Source organism: Pelodiscus sinensis, chromosome 3 (genome assembly GCF_052426305.1).
Source record: "Pelodiscus sinensis isolate ZL-2025 chromosome 3, ASM5242630v1, whole genome shotgun sequence".
NCBI lineage: Eukaryota > Metazoa > Chordata > Testudines > Trionychidae > Pelodiscus > Pelodiscus sinensis.
Genome location: NC_143054.1, coordinates 114,968,826 through 114,985,187, shown reverse-complemented (window position 1 = coordinate 114,985,187; position 16,362 = coordinate 114,968,826). Strand labels below are relative to the sequence as shown.

General features: G+C 41.6%; 1 protein-coding gene across 2 annotated transcripts in view; it reads right to left on the bottom strand.

The window, feature by feature from the left end:
- TULP4 (TUB like protein 4) overlaps positions 1–16,362 on the bottom strand; it is a 276,958-nt gene that overhangs the window by 18,933 nt on the left and 241,663 nt on the right. For both annotated transcript variants that reach the window (XM_075924530.2, XM_075924532.2), the window contains 6 exons: positions 12,378–12,602; positions 8,672–8,906; positions 8,007–8,151; positions 6,444–6,588; positions 4,161–4,254; positions 1,227–1,370 (listed from right to left, as the gene is read on the bottom strand). In XM_075924530.2, the coding sequence (XP_075780645.1) occupies positions 1,227–1,370; positions 4,161–4,254; positions 6,444–6,588; positions 8,007–8,151; positions 8,672–8,906; positions 12,378–12,602 (988 nt within the window). The remainder of the gene's footprint in view (positions 1–1,226; positions 1,371–4,160; positions 4,255–6,443; positions 6,589–8,006; positions 8,152–8,671; positions 8,907–12,377; positions 12,603–16,362) is intronic.

Below are 16,362 nucleotides of genomic sequence, written 5' to 3'. Positions count from 1 at the left end.
GCAGCACCAGCCTCTTTATTTCTTTGGCTTAATTTTGTAGGAGGAGATCCTGGAGCAGCAATAGGCAACCTAGCTAGTGAGTGGGCTGCAAGACTGTTGTAACTAAGACGGTCTTCTGGAATAGCAAAGTTTTGCTAATTATGTTTGCGTACCTAGAATTGACAGTGTACACCAGCTGAACCGCAACAGCACTTTAATTGGACATAGAGGGAGTGCCTGGCTCTCTCAATCAATAGTGTGTGCAATCAGCACGCACCTCACTTACATGCTCTTCCTTTATGTGCATGATACTTTAGTAACACTGATAGTTTTTTTCCTATGTAGATGGAAAGCAGCAAAACCTGGCAACCATGAGTATGAGCAATGGTAAACAACATATCTCGTGGGCCAAACACAGAACCCCAATGGACCGCATGCAGCCTGTCGGTCACAGGTTGCCCATCACTATCCTGGTGCCTCCGCCTGCTTTCATTTGCCATGTCTGAATTTGCAATTCTCCCATTATGACTCACATCTGGACAGGATGATCCATATCAATATCCTCCTGGATTATAACATTAAAAAGAAGCTACGTGAATATTCCCGCCATCCTTGTTATCATAAATACAAAGCTGAATGAGCAGATCACATTTCCCAATTGGGCAGAGTGTTTGCTGCCCTGTCACATCACAGGAATGGGTCTGACCCAATGTTCTCTCTTTTCCATCCAGGTGTGGATTTTTTCCATTCATGAACAGAATAAACTTGTATGGGCCCTAAGGCATGGAAGAATACGCACCACCAGTAGAAACAAAAATTAGCTGTGGGCGCTTTGCTAATCAGATGGGTAGCATTTGAATCTCTCTTGAGTGGCCATATACAGTAATCGCAAAGCTTACAGAGAACACTGGTCTGAGCACAATATTAGCTCTCCAAAGACATATATAAAGGGCTTCCTCTATGAAGAATGTCTGTAGAATTTAATAGAGGATGTTTAACTTTTTGCTTAACATTCAACTAAGCAGTGGAAATCTTTCATAAGGATGTAATTCTCTAATAAACTGAATAGGCTTTTAAAAGCAATGTCTATAGAACCTCTTTAGTTTCAATCCTATTATATTCTATAGGAAACTCACTGAATGGGGATTTGTTCTACTTGTTTACTGGAGAAGAGTGAGGGAGTGAAAGAAGCTGCCCTCAAACTAGCCATGCCTACGGAATGGTGCAGACACTGAGTTCAACCTCACCTGGTAAATCATCTTCATCTTCACTGAAAACGTTAGGGTTGAAGACAGGCAGGTTAATGTAGTCCATAGAAATCTTACGCACTTCAGGGAGATAAATAGTCATCTGCCTGGGCTGGAGGTGCAGCAAACTGGTTTTATAAATCACTTGTTGGGGAGAAAAGAGAGGAAAAATACTTGTTAGAGAAACTAAGAGAAGCTGCGGAGTTCAACAGCACAGAGAACCAAAAGAAATCAATTCAAAGCAGAGAGTTGATTTTATGCAGTTTGGTTAACAAATATATATTCTTGTGTTTAACCAAACAACTGTGAAATACATTACAGTAGCAGGACTTCAGGGGTGGTTCCTTGCTACATGGAAGCTTTCTGGGATATATATTTTTTTAAAGTTAACTGTCCTTAACTAGAAAAAGGATCACTTTAGTTACCCACTCTATAGGAGTTTAGATCAATAAAAACATTGAATTTCTACATCTCAGTACAGCAGGCCAATGGAGCCAGTTAACATTTAACATTCTCTCCTGGATCGAGGAGAGAAGGAAAAGGGTTGTAATCATCACTTCCTAAAGGGTTGTTTTGGTCCAGTTTTCCTCCTAAATCTCACTATGTAAAAATGTGAAGGTCAATCCTTGCAAATACAGGTTGAATCTCTTTAGTCCAGCACTCTCTGATCTGGCAACATCCGTGATCCGGCATGATTTTAGTTAGCCAGATGTCCACTTATCATAGGTGTAGCCAAGTTTGTCTGCAGCCAGCAGTCATGGCTCTCAGTGTTCTGTGCTGTTATTTAGCTCCAATGTAACCCTAAATGTCTTCTAAGAGCCCAGTAGGCAATGGAAGAGTTGGTAATGCTGCTAAACAATATTGCCCTTCAGTGGTCTGGCAAATTCTATGGTTCAGCCCTGGTCAGATCCTGAGGGTGCAGGACCAGAGGGATCCAACCTGTATTGGGCTTGTAAAATATTGTTATGTAAGCAGATTGGGGTGGGGTGTTGTTTATAAACAAATAATAATAAAATAATAACAGTAACAATAAAGAGAGAGAGAACAACCCACAGGGTTATACAACATGGCTCCTTAGTCAGTAGGAGGGATCCTTGCTTGACAGACAAACTCTGTTCCTATCCCAAGCAAAAGAACTGAGGAAGCTTGAGGCTTTTCATTAACATAGCCCAGTGTCAGGCATGGCATTAATATCTAGGAATCTGGTCCTACATCCTTTGACATCAATGGCAACACTCAGGGTGTGTCTAGACTACATGCCTCCTTCGACGGAGGCATGTAGATTAGCGAGATCGGAAGAGGGAAATGAAGCCGCGATTAAAATAATCGCGGCTTCATTTAAATTTAAATGGCTGCCCCGATCTGCCGATCAGCTGTTTGTCGGCAGATCGGGGGAGTCTGGACGCGATGCCCCGACAAAGAAGCCTTTCTTCATCGACACAGGTAAACCTGGTTTCACGAGGCTTACCTGTGTCGATGAAGAAAGGCTTCTTTGTCGGGGCATCGCGTCCAGACTCCCCCGATCTGCCGACAAACAGCTGATCGGCAGATCGGGGCAGCCATTTAAATTTAAATGAAGCCGCGATTATTTTAATCGCGGCTTCATTTCCCTCTTCCGATGTGGCTAATCTACATGCCTCCGTCGAAGGAGGCATGTAGTCTAGACACACCCTCAGAGGGTGCAGGACTGAGTCCTAGTTGAATTAGGATTTTTGTTTTGTTTTGTGGTAATTTCATCAATTCTTCCATGACTAGAGATGAAGCACTGGCTGCAGTATAAAGTTGTTGTTCTCTGGCATAATTCCCAAACACAGCTTGCCCTCCCAAGGAGGTTAATCCCCTTGGAGTGGGGGGACATTTCCCCTGCTAGTACAGGGTGGTGCAATTTGCACCTCTCTTGTGCCAGCGGGAGATTCAAACCCTGCATTAAATAGCAATCATTACTTTAAGGCTTCAGTTCAGAGTAGCAGGGCTTTAAATAAAGATACTTCTTCAAATACATTTGAAAGCTAATGGCAATAATATTCATTTTAGAGTTAAATATATTGTGCAGGCTTTCAACAAGAGATTCAATGAAAACTCCAGAGATTAGTGGGATCCCTTGAAAAGCTACTCTGTTTAAATCTTTCATAAGTAACAAAGATGGGGCCAAACCTAGCTGCCAATGAACTCTAAGGAAGTTTTGATCTGGATCCCGTTCAGAGCATTGTTGCCTAATGCCATCTCTACTCGATAAGAATACATAATTTAAATTTCAAATGAGCTTTTAGAAATTCCTATAACTATTTCAGTATCTTCCCCAACACCCTGATTCTGCCATCCTTAACCATGCTGAATGGGACCTTACTTTGTACACCCTACAACTGACATCAGAGGGAGCACACTTACAGAAAAGACCTACTCCACATAAGGTGGGAGAACAGGGCCCTAATGTATAGAGCTGCTTTCAGTGAAGGTGACCACTTTGCTGCAATGGAGCTGAGTGACAGTGAAAGTAAATGACTTTCCCCATTAAAAGCCTGGACAAGTCGGTATAAGATAAGATCTGGTAAAAGTTATTTTAATATGTATAACAGTTGTTTCAACAACCAAATTATAATACATTTTTTAAAATGTATAGCATTTATCCTACAATAACTTCAAAGCACCCTGATATCTGAAGTTTCTAACTGGAAAGATTATTCTTTCAATCCTGGATGTTTTCATTGTATTTAAGACTCAACTTTTTTTTTTAACTGATCTTTTATTAGATTTAGAGATTCTAAAAGCAATTACACTGAAATTTTCCTGAAACTGAATTCGCGGCCATCATGGAGATTAACAGCACTGCTGACGTAGTCTCTTCATCACTTTCAAGAAAATCATATAGAGAGTATGTTTGTTATATGTTAGCAAGAGCTCAAAGTTGGAAAAATCAAGAAGGCTCAGTTTTACCTGCACCAAGATTAGTTGGTAGGAAAGCAGCCAAACCTACAATTTTAAATTTGGTTCCCCAGATATTAGATGTAACCTGAGCAAGGTAGTTGTGCTGCAAAGAAAAAAAAAAGGTTTAAAGTTTATTTGGCTACTACAAAGTTTGCAAAAGTAAATATTTGTATTAAAAAAATATAGCATGGCATTGTAAAAATTAGTAATGAAGAAATATCTGCATGTGACTCACAGATTTTACTGTCCTCTTGTGAGCCTTAGTAGGGATGTTAAATTTAGATTAATTAACTAATCAAATAGCCAATGGGATTTCCATCAACTATTTGATTAGTTTATAAAGGCACCTCTGCCTTTGAACTGTACAAGAGGAAGCCCCTTTGAAATGTACAAGAGTACCCAGTTAGTCCCCTGCTCCCTGAGGGGCTTCTGCTTTTGAAATGTACAGGAGCCCCACTGGGGCTCCTGTACATTTCAAAAGCAGAATTGCAATCAAAGTGGTGCGAGCAGCAACTGCTTCAGTCCTTGCTCGCCCCGTTTCCCGATGTGCCTCTATCTCCCCTGCCCTCTGAGGAGATAATGCTGGGCTGATGCTTATTAGATAGTCAACTAGTCTCTTATATCCCTAATCCTTACAGAAATGTTCAAAAGTTTCAGAGGGGTAGTCGAGTTAGTCTGTAACTGAAACCACGTAACAAACAACAAATAGTTTAGCAGCGCCTTAAAGATTAACAAAACATGTGGATGGTATCGTGAACTTTTGTGGGTACAACCCACCTCTTCAGACGAATGGAGTATTAAAAGTCCAGTTCCAAACTAAATAGGGGATTGGGAGGGAGGGAAGGAAGGGCAGAAAATAGTGAATTAGAGTGTTCATGTTACATGAAGCTGATAGAGAAGGAGCATATTGTTCTTAAATACCCATTGTTTGTTTTTTTAAGTTATTAGGATGTGGAAGGTAGTGTGCTAGCCAGGTAATGTCTTTATTCATACCTTTGTGGTGGGTCCCAAACCTGTAAATGAAGTTAAGTTCTAATGCTTCCCTGTGTATTTGGCTTGTGGAATTGGCCTGCACGAAAGCTATTTCAAATATAAGACAATTTCATCTTGTTCTCTTTTTTGCCTAATATCTCTAACAATCCATTAAGGACACTCCTTCATTTAGGGCTGTATTTCGCTACCGTCTCATTTTGCTATTTGGCTGTGATCACAGTAGCTTGCATGCACCAGATACATGGCAACCAAACAACTTGATAGAAGAGCTGGCAGTACAGAAAACTGGAGAGCAGTGCAGCAGGTCAGTTAGACTAGCAAAGGTTTGATACTTGCCACACAACAGTATAATGTATCATTTCTATATCTTTGTAGTAAACAAACATAATATAGCATATAATTTTCTCATTGGATTGTATGCTTAAGGAACACTTAATGAAAAACAGTACAACAGAAAGGAATTATTAACAAGCATTTATACAGCATATTTTTCCAGAGACCAGAAAGCACTGTGCCATCATATCTTTATATGTAGATCCTTATTATATCACCATTTAAATAGACGTGTGTCATGCCCACTGCCCTTCTGGATTATTGATGCTATTTAAGTGATCTAGAACATTTCACAAGTAGGTGTTACCATTTGTGTATTTTAAATACAGAAGTATATAAAGAGAAACAAAAAGATCAAGCTAGTGTTAATGAAATGGGTGAGATAGGCAGTCCTGGGGCATGAAGTGTTTTATTTACTCATGAACTGTGCACTGCACAAACAGCACAAATGCTACTCTTCCCCAAGATGGTGTTCCCACCATCATCTGACAGAACCAGTTGTGGGGAACTGGATGATTCTGTTCCCCAACCCACTAAACTCCTTTGTATCTGTAAACTGATAACAAATCTGGTGACGACTATGGTATTATGATACCAATAACTAGCCACTGAATAAGGCTGTAGAAGCTAATTCTACATCAGACAGCCTAATACACACCAACTAGAATTTAAAAGGATTCTCAAGCTCAGTGGTTACTTTTTAAAAAGTCAGGGTGAAATCCCAGCCCCAATGAGATCAATGGAGGGAGCACTCTCATCATTTACCAGCTATTACCACAAAATGCCATCTGAGATTCCACCAATGTCTACAGATACAACAACAAGAATCTCAGATACCATTATGTTGTAACTCCACTAAATGACAGATTTTCAATGGTCTCCACTGGCTATATATTATAAACTGTTGTCCCTGGAAAGAGAAGACATGGTGGCTACAGGACCAGTAATTATGCAGTCATGCAATACCTGAGTGATATCTTCCAATGGAAACTCTCGTCGAGTTAGGCTTGGTGAACCAATAGAAGGTTTTCTTATTGGTAGCCTTGGAGATCTTGATATCTCCTGAGCAGCTCGTGATAACTTTGGAGATTTGCGGGCATCTATATTAATTCTTCATGTAAACAATAATTAGAGTCATCAGACACACACAGATGGACTTACTTAACATGTTTATATATATTGATGAAAAAGGGAGGTTAAGATGATGCAACAATCTCCACACAAAGGCATAAGAATATGTCATTAGACTGCACCGACTTTAGACAGTATCCACAAGACCGTAAAGAGTATACTTTGATTACTGAACACCTGTACCACTAGTGCAAACTAAGGTTTCCCATACTTGGTCAGTGCTCCACTGAGCATAAAAAAATTACTAATGCCTCCCCCACTTGAGCAAACTTTGTAAATGAGACTTCAGAGTAAGTCTGACGGAGTAGTCGGGGCCACTGTGGAAAAAACTATAACAAATGTAGTACAATGCATGCAGGTAGACCCTGGATATGCAGGTAGTATTACTGACATCAGCAAGGCTCTGGGCATAATTAGGATTCTGCCCAGTGCACATAGCACTGCAGAATCAGGGCCCAGGTTTGCATGGCCAGGCTCTGTTTAATGATTAAATGAAAATACAAAAGAAAGATACGAAATTATGTTGAGTGTATGTGCATGCGCTTAAGGTACTACATACCATAGAGCTGGAAAAGAAGTATTTTCTTTGAGTAGAATGCCCCTTCCTTCTGGCTAGTGGGGGCAATGTTTGTAGAGCACCTATTATATCAGGGCTCTGATTAACGACTGACTGGGGCCCAAAGGTGTTACTCCAACACTAATAATATTAACACTAACAACAATAATAATGTTGAATTTTCTTTACTTTTCTTCTGCCCATCTTGCTAAACCTGTACAGACATTATTGCTGAATGAATTAACAACTGGCAGCTGCTTAAAGCACATGATGAAACACATTTTTTCTTCCAATGACTGGGACAATTCAATAGACTTTCTACATTTAGCACTTTCATTACAGATCCAAAATACTTTCTATTAAGCAGATACAGATTGTCCCCTCCTCTTCCCTGGTAGTTTCCACATAAATATTGAGTATACATCTGTGTGTGTATTGGGGAACAAATAAGACAGGCTAAAGAATGAACTAAGGAAGCTACAGACTATTTCTTTTGCTATCTTGGAAACAGGGTATGCCTTAGAGTAGACTATTTTTTCTGGTCTAACTAGCTATTAGTCAGAGGCAGAATGAGGCGGTGGAATTTGCCTAACATAGTTGCAGCTAACCACAGAGGGAAATTTTAAGAGTTTGTTAATGTCTGAAGTGTTCTTCCTTAGAGAAAAAAAAATAGCTCCTGAAAAGCTGTAATGCCATTGGCAAATTATTTCCTATAAAAGGCATGAGAACATCCCCTTTTGCTTTAATTGCAGGTGGTGTCATGCTAATATAATAATAATCAAAACAACAACAGTAATACCCAGACCCAGAGAAAAGGAAAAAAGTGCCCAAGAAATGATTACCTGGGGAGTTTGGGTGATTTGCTAGCTCGAGTGATTTTAGGAGATTTCTTTGCAGCCCAGTCATCGCTCAGTTCGATATCACTGGAGTCTGAGCAATTGCAGCTGTCAATCACAGTGGAAATCAAGCTGTTTCCATAGATTTCATCTACCAAGAGAGGTCCCAGAAAATTTAAGAACTATTTCAGAAACCTGATCTCAATTACAACTGTCTGTCATCGGGGGGGGGGGGGGGGGGGGGGGGGGGGGGGGGGGGGGGGGGGGGGGGGGGGACCAGTAGCTAAGAAAAATTCTAGCAGAGAGTGTTTGCTGCCGAGTATAAACTCAACATTTCTGAACACTTGAATTCAAGGGAATAGTGTTCAGTTGTATCAGGTGACACACAGACAGTGACCGAAAAATATTTATTGTTAGTGACCCATTCCTCACCTACCAGTCTACAAGAAGTTACATTTTATAACTCAAAAGCCAACATGAAATGAGTTTGATGGCTTGATTCTACTTCACAGTGAAGACATTTTCACATGATAGAAAAACAGCATTTCATTTGCTTCATGCTATACTTGTTATGTGGACAAAGAGGACTTCAATGTCTGTGACTTGCAGGCTAGACCTTTTCTCAATAAGCATTTTTACACATATGAATAATCCACTTATAAAAATTATACCTGCTTTTCCATCAGTTTTAGGATCCATTATGACAAATTCTGGCCGCAATTTGCTGATTCGGCGCCCTTTTAGGATAGGCACCAGTCCCCCTAGGTATTCCAAGTAGAGTGTATAGCATGGACCTCCAACTTCTGGATCATCTTCTGTCCGCTTCATCGTGCAGTGAAGCCTTTCATTGCCAGCCGTTGGGTAGCTGACAAAATCTCTCATATTGTTGGGGTCTGGGATAGGAGGCTAAATTGAAGGGAAGAAAGAGAAATGCAAGCCATTCTTATTCGTGGGAGTTAAGCAGTTATAGAATACCATACTTACTTAGTGAATTTGGCCAGTGATAGCTCAGAATTACCATAAATTAATGTCTGGGCAATTGTGTCACCCACCACAAGGAGCATTTGCCTGCTAGTTTGATTAGTAATTGTACACAGAATATAAAATTTAGCTATGGTTTAAGAGGAAAGATTGTCTTGTGATTAAGGAGGCACTGGACTGGGATCCTGAAAATCTGAGTTCAATTCCCAGCTCTTCTAAGACTACTTATGTAATCTTAGGCAAGTGATTTAGGGCTGTTTGCACAAGAACTCTGTTGAAATGAACCTTAATCTTTCTGCAGATCAGTTTTCTATTTGTAAAATGGGCTAATTATTCTTCTTTTGTCTGGCTTGTCTATTTAGTCTCTTTGGAGCAGAGACTCTCTCTGTATTTGTACAGTGCCTTGCACAATGGGGTTCCTAGACATTACTCTAAAATAAAGACTGCTAATAATATAGAATCACCACTCTTCCGTTTGCTTAAAAAACAACAACAACAACAACTTAACAGGACAAAAGACAAAAGTATCCTTAATTCTGAGAGAAAGGAAGATATCAGGTGAGTTTATTATATACTGCATATTTTCTGAGAGTTAAGAATTACAGGTATAGTACGTTTTCTGAAAAGGTACTAGTTATAATAAAACCCTGTCCTAGGACATTTCTGGGATTTCTGTGCACACAAATTACTTAATTAACAATACCCAAAAACTGTTTTTCATAACAACACTGCATTATAGACATGGTTTGTTTTAATTTAAAACACTGCTAGACTAACTCCACGGTCTATAATGTAGTTACTTTAGATCATTATTTTGGTATAAACAAAAGATAAATTTGACCCAGTATAATGAAACAGGACCAAAACAGAGATCAGATGCATCTGAACACATAAAAGTATACTACCTAAAGCCTGAATTGTGCAAAGACTGGTACATGTCAGTAATCCTGCGCATGAGGGCCTCTTAATGCTTACTTTAGTGACACAAATACGTTTTTAGTCCATTTTGGGACTACTCTCATGCTTATTTGCAGGACTGGAGACTAAGGCTATGTCTACACTGCACTCTAAACTCGAAATAAGCAAATTGCGTAGCTTATTTCAAGTTTATTTTGAAATAGGCTATTTTGAAATTTGGTGCTGTCTATACAGCACCAAACTTCGAAATAAAGTGCTATTTCGAGACATCCCTTAAACCTCATGGAATGAGGGTAACTGGGATGCCGAAATAGCTCGCCCGTTATTTCGAAAAATATTTCAAAATAATGGTGGCTTATGAAGACACAGGATAGCTACTTCGGGATATCTCTGGCATCCCGAAATAACTTTGATGTGTAGTCATCCTACACAAAAGAGGAAAGATTCATAAACCATGTAATCATCTAGTCTGACTTCTGTGTAACAATCCATAAAACTTCCTCAAAATAATTCCTAAAGAAGATCTTTTAAAGAAACATTCAGTCTTGATTTAAAAATGGACAATGATGGAGAATCCATCACAACCCTTGGTCAATTGTACCAATGGTTAATTACTCATGATTAAAAAAAAATATTCCTATTTCCAGTCTGAAGTTGCCTACTTCCAGCCACTGAAATGTGAGAACATAAGAACTGGGTAAGACCAAAGGTCCATCTAGCCCAGTATCCTGTCTTTTGATAGTGGGCAATGCCAGATGCCCCAGAGGGAATGAATAGAATAAGTAATCATCAAGTGATCCATCCCATCACCCATTCCCAATCCCAACAAACAGAGACTCGGGACACCATTCCTGCTCAGTCCTTACTAATAGCCACTGATGGATTGATCCTCCACAAATGTATCTAGTTCTAATAATTTTTGTTGCCCTTTTCTGAACCTTTTCCAATTCCAATAACTCTTTTTTTTTTAGGTGAGGTGACCAGATCTGCACACAGTATTGAAGATGCACGTGTACCATGGATTTATAGAGGCACTAAAATAGTTATTATGTAACTCTTTCCTAATGATTCCCAACATTGTTTGCTTTTTTGACTGCCACTGCACATTGAGTAGATGTTTTCAGAAAACTATCCACAATGACTCCAGGGTGTCTCTCTTGAGTGGTAACAGCTAATTTAGATCCCATCATTTTATATGTATAGTTGGAATTACATTTTCCAATATGCATTACTTTGCATTTATCACCATTGAATTTCATTTGACATTTTGTTGCCCACTGACAGTTTTGTGAGATCCTTTGGAAGTTATATGTTACCTTTTTCTGCTATTTTGAGAGAATTATTAAATATTTGTTCTCTACGTTGAATTTATAGACTGTATGCAAGGCACCTCTTGACCTTTTCTTTATTGAGCTCTTTGAATCTGTCACTATAAGACATCATTCCTAATCCTAATATATGGTCTAGCAGGTGCAAGTGACCTCAGCAATATAATTTCAGCAGTCCACAAAATATGGAATTTTTTAGAGTGGGATAAATAAATCCTTTGCATGGAATTTGGGGGAATCCATCTGTGATGGGGATGAAACAGGCCACCTAGAGGCCCCGTGCTAGAAGTCTTGTGGTCCTGCCACACCCTGCAGCTAGAAGTCCTCCAGGCTAGAGTGACAGCGGAGGAAGAAGCCAGTCAGGGGCCAGGAAAGCCCTAAAAAAGGAGTGGACTACACTCTGGAAAGTGACTGTTTAAAAAAAATTGTAATTTCTTCCATAGCAAACCCATTTCCTCTGTAAATCCAGAACCACATCAGTTGAAACTAATGACAAAGACAAGTTTTTACTATCATTCATTCCTGCTAGCCTCACTGAGCCAAAACAGCTAAGCGAAAATGAGCTAAATATTACCCCTTCTTGGATATGATGGACAGAATTGCTTACCAAGTTCTATTTGCAGGGCCACTTGCCCCTTATTTTCACTCATGCTCTCAGTTACACCTGTGGTGAACAGCCCTGAGCATAATACCCAGGTGTGCATAGAGCTCCACAGAGAGGAGAAGGCTACCTCACAACTCTGTGCTATAAGGCTTCCTCACATGCGACCCAAAATACCCATGTCTATCAAAAGACAATAAATAAAGTGAGGACCAAGACTGCCAACAGAATAAAGTTCTTCCAAGTTTTTCTAACACAGATAGTTAGTTAACTACAGGTTTCTCCTTTAGAGGCCATCCATGAAGGAGATGTCATGGCCAAAGCATAATAAGCCTTAATTTTTTATTTTAATATATGAAAAAGCATCCCTCAATAGTTTCCCTCCTTTTATCTCCGTTTTTTCTAGCTAAGAATCACTGGGTGAAATCCTGGTCTCAGAAAAGTCAACGAAAGGTTTGCCATAGATTCTAGTGGGGCCAGAATTTTGCCCATTCTCTCTTGGGAAGAGCTGTGTAAAGAAGAAAAAGAAAAGGCTGGGATTCCTTTTACCTTGATTGTTGGTATAAAGGCAGTGGTGAGGTATGAGCAGAGTCGGGGAGGCAGAGTCAGTTTGCTGATATCCTTGTCATCCCGCAGAGAGCTAGCGATGGTCTGCTGGCATAGGAGCTGCAGGCTGGAGACCCTGTGCTCTACTCTAACAACATAGAGTGCAGGGCCAGAAGCCATGAGCAGGCGCGAGTCCCTGTGGCCCCAGCAAATGGAGATTATGGGACGCTGTGAGAAAGGAAGATTGCACAATTTAACATTAGTCATTTTTTTCAGGCACCTCTGTAGCAAGATATTTGGTCTGTAGTGCTGGTTTTATCTAGCAGCTGCATTAGAAAAGGCCTTCCAAAACAAGTTAAAATAAATATAATTGTGCATTATGTTATTGCACTCAGAGGAGGCTAGAATTTAGTAACACTGAGCATTTATATTCTTTAACGATACTTAGCATTTACATAGCACTCTTCATCCAGAGGTCGCAAAGCTCTTTACAAAGCATTCTTCACCCCATTACACACAAGGCCTTTGTGTAATGAGGCACCAAGCGGTAAGTCACTCCTTCAGAATCACTCACTGCATGAATAGCTGAAATGGGAACAAGACCGTCTAGCACTTTGTCCATTATCACCACCTTGTAAGAGTTTTACAAAGACTTAAACTGGAAAGTGGCGTGGACATGAGCAGTACAACGTGGGAAATTAATTAGGGGGGGAGGCATGAGTTCTAGTCATAGTTCTGCTAATGACTCAATGTGTGGCTTGGTGCTGTTTCCTCTCAATTTTCCAACCTTAATTTTGTTTCCTTTTACATGCTTGACTTGACTACACTTTCCAATGTAGTTTTTTGTATATATTCTGTTTATAAATACACAGATATGCACATGTGCAGGTATGTACACATACAGTATATGTACATTATTATGTTCTATTCGAATCACAGCTCTATCATATGCCCATTGCTAGGTATTCCCTCCATCATATAAAATAGTTAGGACAGTTCCTTCCTGCCCACGCATCTTGCATCTTTTTATCTCAACATTTTCTGCACCATCAGCCAATCTTCATGATAGTATCAGTTTGTTTTTTGCCTACTGATACTGCAGAAATGCTTTGCTGGGGTTTTGTTCGGGACAGTACTGTAATAGAACAGTTCTATAACACTCTTCATGTCTAACATTCAGCATCACTTCACACAAGGTGAAGGACTACAGGGATGCAAAGTGAGGTATGATTAAAAAAAACAACCAAGCCTCATTACAGGCAGGAAAAAAACACCCAACTTCCAGATGTAGCCTGACCTTTAAATGCATTGATCAGAATGGCATTTCTCAATAACTGCCCCTCACACACTTCCTCTCTGAATGGTAAAGGTATGGATCAATTATTGTAGCAGGTCAATTATCAACCTGTCACAGTGCTCTATCCAAGTTCTGCTGTGTGAAGTAGCTGGCCTGATATGTCCTTGCTTCTCATAAAGCATTCAATTTATTTAGGGCAGTTCCAATAAAAAAAGAAAAAAAATGTAGTTGATAACCATAATGCTTCATATACTTTCTACAACACTTTGTAGGGGTGTGCACACGACTCTACCAGAACGCGTTTAACATGAATGGACATTTGTTTTTTGCTGTAAGCAGGGAAATGCAGCAACAAATTCTGGTTCTTTTACAGGCAGTCCCCAGGTTACGTACAAGATAGGGACTGTAGGTTTGTTCTTAAGTTGAATCTGTATGTAAGTCGGAACTGGCGTCCAGATTCAGCCGCTGTTGAAACTGACCGCCAGTTCTGACTTACATACAGAATCAACTTAAGAACCCCAAGCGTCCCCAAATCAGCCGCTGCTGAAACTGATCAGCAGCTGATTCCAGGAAGCCCGGGGCAGAGCAACTCTGCCTCTGGCTTCCTGTAGTCAGTGCTGGTCAGTTTCAGCAGCGGCTAAATCAGGACGCCTGGGGCAGAGCAGCTGGGGTGCTGCTGGGTTGCTCCAGTAGCGCCGCTCCTCGGCACTACTGGACCAACCCAGCAGCACCCCAGCTGCTCTGCCCCAGGCGTCCCGATTCAGCCGCTGCTGAAACTGACCAGCAGCGGCTGATCAGGACCAGAGCAGCTGGGGTGCTCCTGGGTTGGACCAGTAGCGCCCAGAGCGGCGCTGCGGGACCAACCGGCAGCACCCCAGCTGCTCTGCCACAGGCGTCCGGAGAAAAGCCTAGTCTGCTGGGGGGGGGGGGGGCGTACTAGCTGCGCCCCCGCCACCCCAGCAGACCAGGAAGATACGGACGGCGGACCGAGACGCACCGTGGTCCCGCCGCCTGGGTCCTCCGCGGCTTTGCTCCCCATCTCCCTGGTCTGCTGGAGACCAGCAGACCAGGGAGATGGGGAGCAAAGCCTCTGAGGACGCCGGCAGCGGGACAGCCGCGGGGCGTCTGGGCTGTCCTGCTGCCGGCTTCCCCCGCGGCTTTGCAAAGCCGCGGGGAAGCCGGCAGCGGAGCAGCCCAGGCGCGCCTGGGGTGCCCCGCTGCCTGAGCCCCCCCCCTCGGCTTTGCAAAGCCGCAGGGAAGCTGGCAGCGGAGCAGTCCAGGCGCGCCTGGGCTGCCTCGCTGCCCGAGCCCCCCCGCAGCTTTGCAAAGCCGCGGGGAAGCCGGCAGCGGAGCAGTCCAGGCGCGCCTGGGCTGCCTCGCTGCCCGAGCCCCCCCGCGGCTTTGCAAAGCCGCGGGGGGGGGGAGGGGGGGGCTCGGGCAGCCCAGGCGCCCCTGGGCTGCCCGAGCCCCTCCGCGGCTTTGCTCTGCGTCTTCCTGGTCTGCAGACCAGGGAGACGCAGAGAAAGCCCCAGAGTACACGGGCGGCAGGACCGCGAGGTCCCGCAGTCCGTGTACTCTGGGGCAGCCCCGTTTGTATCTGCGGATCCAACATAAGTCGGATCCGCGTAAGTCGGGGACTGCCTGTATTTCCATTTTTATCATACAAAATGCCAGCAGATTTTAAAAGGATCCCATCAGAAAATATAAATGCCTGAATGAATCCCCAGGATCAAATACAAATACATCAGAAAAAGTGTAATTTCTATACAAATAAAAATGTGTTTGGGGCTAAGCATTGCTACTGTGAAATACAGTACACTGAAGGGCAATAATTGAGATTTGTTATACAAGAAGCACTGACTGCAAACAGATTCAAAACTCAGGTAACAATGAGCTAGATTGTTTCAGAAACAGAGAAGGGGACAGAGACTCTAGAATTTCTCTTTGGTTACCTACATCCCAGCTGGGAATGCCCTTCTGTATATTGATTTAGCTGGGACTGGTCCTGCTTTGGGCAGGGGGCTGGACCTGATGACCTCTTCAGGTCTCTTCCAGCTCTATGATTGGAAGAGCAGTGTGCTGAACTGGATACTCCTAATTAAGTTAGCTTCCCGTGCTATTTTTTCTTATTTTAGTCATTCTTCCCCCTGCCAGGGGACCAGTATAATTAGGCTTGGAAGGGCTAAGATTTTTATTGGTAAATGTTGGTAAACATCTATTTCACTGTACAAACACTAACAGATGAAAAATATTTATACCAATAATAATCTCAATTTGCAAACAAAAAAAGAAAGAAAAACACAGTCGGTCTGAGAACTTCTTAGAGTTCGATTTAAGGATATTTACTTTGTATATTTTGGCATGTGATGTTGATAATTTATGTTTTAATAGTTATAAAGCTTAAACTTGGTGAATCTCAACTTCTAAAGTTATTAAATAATGTCTACTCCTCCCTTCATAATCTCCCATGACCCTGAAAACTGAAATTGATAAAAACTGAAAAATGCATAAAAATAAACAGATATTATCCACTGAAGTTATTAAAAAATAAAAATCAAATTCTGCCAAGTCTAATATACAATCCTTTCAAACAGTTCAGTCAATCTGAACGTAGTGAAACCCGTATGGCCCTTGTTGATTTCCCAGGTGCCCAGAAATCCTTTGAACTAAGGCATGCTTGCTGTCTGAACC